The sequence below is a fragment of the Prunus dulcis genome, chromosome 3, assembly GCF_902201215.1.
Source record: "Prunus dulcis chromosome 3, ALMONDv2, whole genome shotgun sequence".
Taxonomy (NCBI): Eukaryota; Viridiplantae; Streptophyta; class Magnoliopsida; order Rosales; family Rosaceae; genus Prunus; species Prunus dulcis.
The window spans coordinates 17,415,494-17,426,105 of record NC_047652.1 but is presented as its reverse complement, the minus strand read 5'-3'; the positions used below and the strand labels follow the sequence as shown (position 1 = coordinate 17,426,105).

Sequence of the window (10,612 nt, the reverse complement as noted above, 5' to 3'; positions counted from 1 at the left end):
TGGAACAAATGTCCAAGTGAAATCTTCTTCCTCATTTTCTGGAATTATAATACAGCTTGAGCTTGGCATGCCTTTTATTTTTCTATGGTTTTTGTTTTGAGTATGTGGAATCGCATTGATGGAGATAACATAAAAAGTAAGTATGAACATGTGCCATGCATTTTTAAATGGTTTTTTTTTTTTTGGCACGTATTGATAGACTGACTTTCTGACGAGGTCTATTAGATCCAAGTATTATTTAAACTGAGATGTATTAAATCTTCCAACCACGATACATATACGAGATTTGATCTTGCTAAAGAACCAACAAGGGAAACTGTACACAGAATAACAAAATCTAGGTTTTTCTTTTTGAGATGAAGCGATACATTGTATTTATAAATCAAGCACAAAGATTGTAAGTTGTAAAGGCCAGTGCAAAGACATATACCCATATAAGGTTAATACAAATATGAAAGCAGAATTACTCGCCAAAAGTTAATCTAGATAGGGGGGAAATACACCGACATCAACAGTGTGTCTCCCCTCATAAACACACATGGCCACAGAAAATGCGGTAAAGAAACCGAGAGCCTAGATAAATCAGGCATAGAACACAACCCGCCCTACAGCCAAACGACCTAGACGCCCAAACTACAAGTGCAATTACAACCCCTTAAAACTTTTAACTCTCATAAATAAAATAAAATACAAATAGACACGGCAACAAGCACTAAAATCAACACCGAAACTGCAAACAAAAAACACGAAATCAAAAGCAGCAATCAAAGTCGACAAAAGATCTGCAAAGCAACCAACGGAGGCAGCAAAGTGGTCCCAAAGCAACTCGAAAATTGACAACTCCGGATAAAACCGAAAAACCAAAAGAGCCAGTCACACAATCCCAGCCTAAAACTGCGAGGGAGGGAAGGAGCAAAAGGAAAGGAGGGACAAGGAGGAAGGGCGGGTGAGAAGCAGAGGGGGCGGGTATAAGGAAGGGAGGAGAGGGGAGAAAGATGGGGAGAAGAAAAGAGGAGAGGAAAGGGGAAGAGCTGGGAAAGGAGTAGGGGAGGGGATGAGGGGACGATAGGAGAGGAGAAGGGATCGAGGGAGGAGGGGGAGCCAGCCACCGACCCCCAAAGAGGCCGGCGGCTGCTGTACAGTCCTATGGTTTTTCTCTCTTCAGACTAGAGAGAGGAGAGGCCTAATGGTACGCAGGGTTAAAACTTTAATGAAAATAATCTAAGTTTTTCTTAGGATCACTTGATTCACTAAATTGTCTAAGTTTGTGGATGAAGAACCATGTGGACTGGTGGCTTCTTCTGCTAGTTTCTTCCACTCCATGACCTTATTTTTCATTTTCTTACCCTTGTCTCCTTCCATTAACTCTTTAACAAGCTTCTCTACTTGGTCTCTCTTGACATCATTGTTGATCTCCAAGCCAATTCCCCATTCATTGCAAGCATAGTAACAGTTTGTTTGTTGGTCTGCAAAGAATGGCCAACAAAGCATAGGCAGTCCTGCACACAAACTCTCAATGGTTGAATTCCAACCGCCGTGTGTCAAAAACCCTCCGACTGATGGGTCGTTAAGGACTTGCTCTTGTGGGCACCAACTTGCTATTAGACCTCTTTCCTTTGTTTCAGCTACAAACTCAGGTGGCAAAATTGCTGATTCACCAACAACCAGATCAGGCCTAATCACCCAAAAGAAAGGAAGCTTACTATTTGCAAGTCCCCATCCAAACTCAACAAGTTGTTGTGGTGTCAGGACTGCTATGCTGCCAAAATTCACATACACAACTGAATTTGGTGCCTTGGATTTTAGCCATTCAAGGCATTCAGTTTCTTCTTTCCATAAATTGTATCCAATATGCTTCAAAGGGTCTTCTGGTAATTGATTGAGAAGTAATTGGTCAGGCCCAATGGCATAAACAGGTGGAAACATAGATGACAAAGCATTCAAAACATCTGGCTCCAATGCATCGAAAGTATGAAGCACAACTGCTGAAGCTTTATGAACTCTTTCAATCGATTCCAAGGACAAGTTAAACACGAAGTCATTGGGATCTGTAGTTCGAAAATTCGCCGGTAGATCCCTCAAACGAATACCTTTCATTCCTGGAATCCAATCTATTACCTTGTCCAAGAAGCCATTTGTCAAACAGCTCTCATCTACATAATTAACACCCAAAGTAAGATTTAATTAGAGAAAAGCTTCATTTGTTAATCAATAATATCATACAATTAATTCCTTAAAAAACATTTATTTCACCTTTGAGTGGCGCAAGACCTTTTTCCACCAAAGCAGGGTATTGCTTATAGCCCATGAAACTGCATGCAGCAATAGTAAACAAAAGCACTATAGGAACTCCAATTTCTTCTGCAGCTGTGGTTGTGAATGGCATGAAACCATCTGAAACAATGCAAGTCACTGGAGGATTGATTTCACTGTCGGAAGTTGATCTGTCATTGAGTTTCATAAGGAGGTCTCGAAAAGGGGCCAAGAGTTTGTTGTTGATGGAATCCGAAACCAAAGAGACATCTTGGGTTGCATCTTGATCTGAACCAGCTGGAAGGCCATCAGGAATATTTTCGAATCGAAAATCGGGCAACCCGTCAAGGGAGTTGGGTCCAAGAGATTTAAGAAAGCGGTTGTGGTTGAACTCTGTGTTGACAAAGGTTACATGAACACCTCTATGGTGGAGGAGCTTTGCAAATTTGAGGTTTGCCTTGATATGACTTTGAGCTGGAGCTGGAACACAAACAACATGAGGTTTATTAGCTGCTGCCTTGGAACCCATCTGGCTTAGATTATATGTTTGTGTTTGTGTTTTGCACTACTTAAGAGCAAATGCAGATTATGTATGTGTATGTGTTTGTTGCTTATGTAGTCTCTCTTGAAGTGGTGGAGTGGCCAAGATCAAATTGAATACATGTTGCATTATTATTTTTATTATTTGCTTGACTTTTCCCTTTGGACTTGCGGAGTACGCACATTCAGGTATGGGTAACAAATTATAAAGTACTGACAACAAGCACCGCCAAGATAAGAAAATGTTAAAATTAAAAAAGAAAAAAAGGAAGAAGAAAAATCTTACCAGTCAAACAACTAAATGGAGTGTGTAGACCGATGGATGCATCGAAGGTAGAAAAATAGAGGGTAGATCTGTGGTGGGGGATGATGATTTTGTTAATATGAGAGCATAAAAATATATTCTCAATGAAAAAGTGCATTGATTTGCAGACTAGTGATTTGAGAGGCCTCTCTTTTTTTTTTCTTTTTTTTTTTGGCGTTATTTAATGGGCTAAGTTGAATTACAAATATCTTGCCCAGTGTTTACAATGAATTAGTAAAAATAGAAGTTGTTCTAACTCAGATGATTTAGAATATTTACTCATGCTCTTCTCTTCCTTGTGATTTTTTTAAATTAAATTTCACTTCACGTGCTTAAAAAAAAAAAAAAAAAGCAGTCCCTTTTAACATTTTTCGATCCACTTACACTTATTTTAATGGAAATTGTATATTCCTACTCTTCTTTTGTTCATTTACACTTCTTTATTGGAAATTGTATGTTATCATAAAAAATATTTAAAAATTACAAAAGAATATAAATAGACAAAAGAGAATTAATCGGCACCCATATATCATTATTTTGTGGCCATAATGTTATGTATGTGTATGTGTTTGTTGCTTATGTAGTCTCTCTTGAATACATGTTGCATTATTATTTTTATTATTTGCTTGACTTTTCCCTTTAGACTTGCGGAGTACGCACATTCAGGTATGGGTAGTCAAATTATGAAGTTTTTTTTTTTTAGTCGGAAATTATAAAGTATTGACAACAAGTATCGATTACTAGTCTTGCACACCACTCAAAGGTGAAAAATCTTAAAATTACTAGTCTTGCAAATTCAGATAAGAAAATGTTAAAATTAAAAAAGAAAAAAAGGAAGAAGAAAAATCTTACCAGTCAAACAACTTTTTTTTATTTTTATTTGGGGCGTTATTTAGTGGGCTAAGTTGAATTACAAATATCATGCTCAGTGTTTACAATGAATTAGTAAAAAATAGGAGTTGTTCTAACTCAGATGATTTAGAATATTTACTCATACTCTTCTCTTCTTTGTGATTTTTTTTTTATTAGATTCACATCGCGTGCTAAAAAAACAAAAAGAAAAAAAGGTGGTCCCCTGTAACATTTTTTGTCTTTAAATAGGATCTTATCTTCATCCCGAGTATAAAAGGGAATCTTTTATTTATACCAACATGTTAGATGATGTTTCACAATTTTCCCACTCACTTTTGTCCACTTACACTCATTTTGTTGGAAATTGTATATTCCTATTTTTCTTTTGTTCATTTACACTTCCTTATTAGAAATTGTATGTTATCATAAAAAAATATTTAAAAAATACAAAAAAATATAAACGGACAAAAGAGAATTAATCAGCACCCGTATATCATTATTTTTTGGCCATAATGTTTAACCGCACTGCCAACCATACAACCAAATATTTAAAGGGTGAATAGACGACTGCGCATCTCATATCAGTATGTACCAATTACTAAATGTTAAAAAGATGTGATGCAGCTGCTCACGTAAGCGATTATCTTTAACATCACTTTTAATTTAATTTGTAACTATCATTTGTTCCGACACTAAAATAAACTTGTGCTATTGCCTTGGTAATGTCATAAGAGAGTACATGTTTCTATCACCTTGGTAAGCTATTGCCTCGCCAATTAGGTGGTCTTATATGGACGACGTCTAACTTTTCCTTAACAGAACTTGATTGACTAGATTGTCAAAGCCTGTGGATGAGGAACCATGAGGACCAGTTGCCTCTTCTGCAAGTTTCTTCCACTCCATGGCTTTATTTTTCATTTTCTTACCCTTCTCTCCCTCCATTAACTCTTTAATAAGCCTCTGTACTTCATCTCTCTTGACATCATTATCAATCTCCATGCCAATGCCCCATTCATTGCAAGTATAGTAACAGTCAGTTTGTTGGTCAGCAAAAAATGGCCAGCAAAGCATAGGCACACCTGCAGTTAGGCTCTCAAGGGTTGAATTCCAGCCGCTGTGCGTCAAAAACCCTCCGACTGATGCGTGGTTAAGGACTTGCTCTTGTGGGCACCAACTTGCTACTAGACCTCTTTCTTTTGTTTCAGCTACAAACTCTGGTGGCAAAATTGCTGATTCACCGACAACCAAATCTGGCCTAATTACCCAGAAGAAAGGAAGCTTGCTATTGGCGAGTCCCCAGCCAAACTCAACAAGTTGATTTGGTGTCATGACCGTTATGCTCCCAAAGTTCACATAAACAACTGAGTTTGGTGCCTTGGAGTTCAGCCATTGGAGGCATTCAGTTTCTTCTTTCCATAGACTGTACCCAACAGAGTTCTTCAAAGTGTCTTTTGGTATCTGATTGAGAAGTAATTCGATAGGGCCAATGGTATAAACAGGTGGAATATTAGGCATAGATGAGAGTGCACTCAGAACATCTTTTTCCAAAGCATCAAATGTAAGAAGAACAAGTGCTGCAGCTTTATGAACTTCATCTGTTACCACCATGCTCAATTTAAACAAGACATCGTCCGGATTTGTGGTTCGAAAGAAGGATGGGAGATTCCTTAAACGTATACCTTCCATTCCTGGAATCCAATCTATGACCTTGTCCAAAAATCCATTCGTTAAGCAGCTCTCATCTACATTAACAACCAATTAATAATTAGCTAAATGGGGCAAATATCCATTTGAGGTATGTTTAAAAAAAGCAGTTACACAATCGATCATATATAAGGTACGATGCTATTCCCATTTTCAATTTGTTGAATAAATTATGAGAAAACAGAATGACGAACTGAAAGTGTAAATATGAATTAATCTCACCTTTGAGGGGTGCAAGTCCTTTTTCGACCAAAGCGTGAAATTGTTTAAATCCCATGAAGCTGCATGCAGCAATAGTGAAGAAGAGTGCAATAGGGAGTCCAAATTCTTCGGCAGCTTTGATGGCGAAGGGCGACATGAAACCATCGGAAACAATGCAAGTCACCGGAGGATTATTATTGGAAGTTGCTGCATCCTTGAGTTTTACGAGGAGGTTACGAAACGGAGCCAAGAAACCATCTTTTACAATGGCCTCAGCAAGCAAAGTGACATCTTGCGTTGCACCTTCATCTGAGTCCGGAAGGCCATCGGGGATGGTTTCGAACCGAAAATCAGGCAAGCCATCAAGGGAGTTGGGCCCTTGAGACTTAAGAAAGCGTCTGTGGTTGAACTCTGTGTTGACAAAGGTTATGTGGAAGCCTCTGTTGTGAAGGAGCTTTGCCAACTTAAGCATGGCTTTTATATGGCTCTGAACTGGGACTGGAACACAGACAGCATGAGGCTTATTATGAGCTACTATCGTGGAAGTCATGTTTTAGATCTTTTTTGTGCTCACTCATACAAATGGAGAGATTATTTATTTATAGGAGCGGTGGGCTAGCTAACTTTCAACGAGTGACTGGTTTTTGCCCATCTTCTCTTTCGTTTGTTGGCCCTACATGATGAAAGACGTCGGTCTATTTACCTTGTCTACAGTGGCGGAGCCGCTCCTAGACTTGGAGTGGTCCTGGCTCCTCCAAATTTTTATCTTTTTCTCTATTATATTATATATAAAATATAGAATTTATAATAAACTACTTATAATTTAAGTTAAAGTTCTTTCTAAAACAAATTAGACATGACTAAAATATAAATGTTTTGCTCTAAATATGTAATTATTGAATAGTTAGCTATTTTATATACTTGTATTTTTTACTTTGACTCCTCTAACTTTACAATTTTAGCTCCGTTCCTGCTTGTCTATATATAAATATTAAGTCTGAGGTGATCATAATTATGGTGATGGGGTTTGGAGGGTACTCAATGTGAATCTTGGTAGCTGGGGACAGGTTCTTCAGGCTGCTGGAGGTTATGGGAAATTTATTATTGAGTAGAACTTGCGTGCATGGTTGATTGAGTCTGATTCATCTCTGTAGCTGTAGAGCTTATCTCGAATTAATGCCATGCATTGATTCCAATCACCGCTATTTGAGTTTTGTTTTGTTTTTTTTTTAATTTAGAAAAGAAAAGATTACAAAAAGAAGCCGGCCTGGGGGGCACCCAAAAGCTAGGTGTGACTTTTTGTGGTGGTAGTTCGTAAGATATATAGGATCTCAGGATCTTTTTGTGCATTTTAATTAAGGTTGTTTGTCTTTTCCTTCCATCAACATTTTTTTTTGCAGTTTCTTTATATTTGGAATAAGTCACATAGACTCTTTAGGTTCTCTATATAGTTTTCACATCTCTTTTTGTGAGAAATTTTTACCTATTCTTTATAAGAACTTTTCATCTATCATTTATTGGGAGAGTTTTATTTGTATTGTTATGGCTTATTTTTTTCAAATTTTATCTTCTTTTTTTTATAATTATTCTGAGTTTTCAATCTTAGTTGGGATGTCTATGCAAAAGTTTATTGTAATGAACTTTTGTGGTTAGTGACTTTTTTAACTGAATTATGAATGCAATTACATTTTTTTTTTTTTTGAGATTCTTTCTTATTGAAAGGGGCGATAGCATATTAAACTCACACATACAACACGAATGCTAGGACTCGAACCCAGAACTTTGCCTGAGAGAATAAATACTCCAAAACACTACACTAATGAGTTTTTTGCCAATTACATAATTTCTTAAATAAATAAAAAAGAACCAAGCAAATAAAGGCAGAAAGTATGTTACAGAGTGCCGGCGGCACCCTAAATGTGCTACATAATTGGTTTACATTTCATTTTCATAAAAAGTATTAAACTAGTTATAATATTAAATCTTAATTTGGATTGCATATCAAATAATGTATATATATATATAGAGAGAGAGAGAGAGAGAGAGAGAGAGAGAGAGAGAGAGTTTTCTCTAATGGGACATCCGCATTTTGTTAAACTACGGTTGTGAATTTGCAACTTGTTTTTTTGCAGAAGAGGTGCTCTTGATGGGCACTAGAAAGTTGTTGGATTCATTAATTAAAAATGGCAGTTTAGTACAAAGTACTTAAACACGTTGCAAGAGCCTTGAGAGCAACCAATAGTAGTGCTTCTTCTTCTACATCTCCATACCATAAGCTTTTACTTGCGTTTACATATATTACTTTCACCTTGGCCGAGGTTTGGGCCCTCCAAAAAGCATCCCAAATGTGGGGGTATGGAGATGCAGAAGAAGAAGCAGTACTATTGGTTTCTCTCAAGGCTCTTGCAACGTGTTAAGTACTTTGTACTAAACTGCCATTTTTAATTAATGAATCCAACAACTTTCTAGTGCCCATCAAGAGCACCTCTTCTGCAAAACAACAAGTTGCAAAGTGGACAACCGTAGTTTAACAAAATGCGGACGTCTGAATTAGAGCAAAACTATATATATATATATAGTCTTCTTTTATGAACAGATTTTTGAAATAATTTTATTTCAGGAACATCTTTTAGGGTCTTCTACGAAATTTTTTTCAACAATTCAAACCATCTATTTTTCACATATTCATTCAGAGATCATCCTTTCAAAAAAATCATGCAAATTGAAAATCATTAATGTATCTGAGACAAAAATTTACTATATATTGTACCAATAACATCAAGTTGTTACTAATGACAATGTTCTTAAGGATGACATCTACCTTTTCCTTAACAGAACTTGATTCACTATATTGTCAAAGTTTGTGGATAAAAAACCATGTGAACCAGTTGCCTCTTGTGCCAGTTTCTTCCACTCCATGGCCTTATTTGTCATTTTCTTACCATTCTCTCCCTCCATTAACTCTTTAATAAGCTTCTCTACTTCATCTCTCTTGACATCATTATCAATCTCCATGCCAATGCCCCATTCGTTGCAAGTATAGTAACAGTCAGTTTGTTGGTCAGCAAAAAATGGCCAGCAAAGCATAGGCACAACTGCAGTTAGACTCTCAATCGTTGAATTCCAGCCGCCGTGCCTCAAAAACCCTCCGACTGATGCGTGGTTAAGGACTTGATCTTGTGGGCACCAACTTGCTATTAGAACCCTTTCTTTTGTTTCAGTTCAGCTACAAATTCAGGTGGCAAAATTGCTGATTCACCAATAACCAAATCTGGCCTAATTACCCAAAGGAAAGGAAGCTTGCTATTTGCAAGTCCCCAACCAAACTCAACAAGTTTATTTGGCGTCATGACCGTTATACTCCCAAAATTCACATAAACAACTGAGTTTTTTGCCAATGGAGTAAGGCACTCAGTTTCTTCTTTCCATAGACTACATCCGATAAAGTTCAAATGGTCTTTTGGTATCTGATTGAGAAGTAATTCAACAGGACCAATGGTATAAACAGGTGGAATATTAGGCATAGATGAGAGAGCAGTCAAAACACCTTGTTCCAAAGCATCAAATGTAAAAAGAACAAGTGCTGAAGCTTTATGAATTACATCCGATACCACTAAGCCCAAGGTAAGCAAGACATCATCCGGATTCGTGGTTCGAAGGAAGGATGGGAGATCCCTCAAACGTTTGCCTTTCATTACTGGAATCCAATCAATTACCTTGTCCAAAAAGCCATTTGTTAAGAAGCTCTCACCTGCATTATAACACTCAGTTAATTAGCTAAACAAAGAAAATTTTCCATTTTAAGTATGTACACTACTACAAAAAAGCAAAAAGACGACGGTAAATCACCGTCGTGTATTAAGATTTTCAGTGGTCGTGGAATCCACCGTCATCTTTTCCCTCATAAACCACGACGCTAAATCACCGTCGTTGTTAAAATATACAACGTCATCAACAAACACAAAACGACGTCTTTGTACTGCAAAAAGAACTAAAAAAGAAGTCGGGGATGAGAATAGACGACCAACTCTCTAAAAAAACCGTCGTTAAAAAGGAAAAATATGACACATATTAACAAAACAAGGCCGCAAGATAGACATACAACGACGAAACTTAAAAGAAGACGCCGTTAAATATAATTTTCACGACAACAAAAAATATGACGTCTTTAAGAAAATTAGAAGACGACGTTATTGATTCCTACTACGTCGAATATATAAAAACAGCCGTCGTATAATACATTTTCCACTTCGATTTTTCTATAAAACATGACGTGGAAATAGTTGTCAGTGTCATTGTTTACGACGTATGTATTTATAGATTAGACGTTGAAAAAAACAAACAACGTCGGTTACGAATATATGAGAGTCGTATTACAAAATTTATACGTCCTATTTTCAGAAACAAACAACGACGATAAATATTAGACGTTGTTAAATAAAACAACGTCGAAAACAAATAAAAACAGACGTGTTTAGTCTTCATAAGTTTTAAAAAATAGTCGAGGATGAGAATAGACGACCAACACAAACAAATCACCGTCGTTAAAAAGGAAAAATATGACATATTAGAAGAAAAAGGCCGCAAGATAGGCATACAACGACGATATTTAAAAAATTACGCCGTTAAATATAATTTTCACGACGTTATTGAAAACTACTCTGTCTCTTATTGAAAACTACTACGTCTTTAAATACATGAGAAGACGACGTTATTGAAAACTACTACGCCTCTTATTTACAAAAGACCGTCGTGAAA

General features: G+C 36.8%; 2 protein-coding genes and 1 pseudogene across 2 annotated transcripts; all 3 read right to left on the bottom strand.

Moving 5' to 3' along the window:
- Positions 1-413: 413 nt before the first annotated feature.
- LOC117622176 (7-deoxyloganetin glucosyltransferase-like) lies at positions 414-2,856 on the bottom strand. Its single transcript, XM_034352760.1, has 2 exons — positions 2,254-2,856; positions 414-2,153 (listed from the first exon to the last, which is right to left on the bottom strand). Exons 1-2 carry the CDS (start codon positions 2,780-2,782, stop codon positions 1,222-1,224), a joined length of 1,461 nt encoding a protein of 486 aa, XP_034208651.1. The 5' UTR covers positions 2,783-2,856; the 3' UTR covers positions 414-1,221.
- Positions 2,857-4,589: 1,733 nt separating this feature from the next.
- On the bottom strand, positions 4,590-6,501 carry LOC117623098 (7-deoxyloganetin glucosyltransferase-like). Its single transcript, XM_034353952.1, has 2 exons — positions 5,876-6,501; positions 4,590-5,691 (listed from the first exon to the last, which is right to left on the bottom strand). Exons 1-2 carry the CDS (start codon positions 6,402-6,404, stop codon positions 4,751-4,753), a joined length of 1,470 nt encoding a protein of 489 aa, XP_034209843.1. The 5' UTR covers positions 6,405-6,501; the 3' UTR covers positions 4,590-4,750.
- Positions 6,502-8,671: 2,170 nt separating this feature from the next.
- LOC117621896 lies at positions 8,672-9,597 on the bottom strand (annotated as a pseudogene).
- Between the last annotated feature and the right edge of the window lie 1,015 nt (positions 9,598-10,612).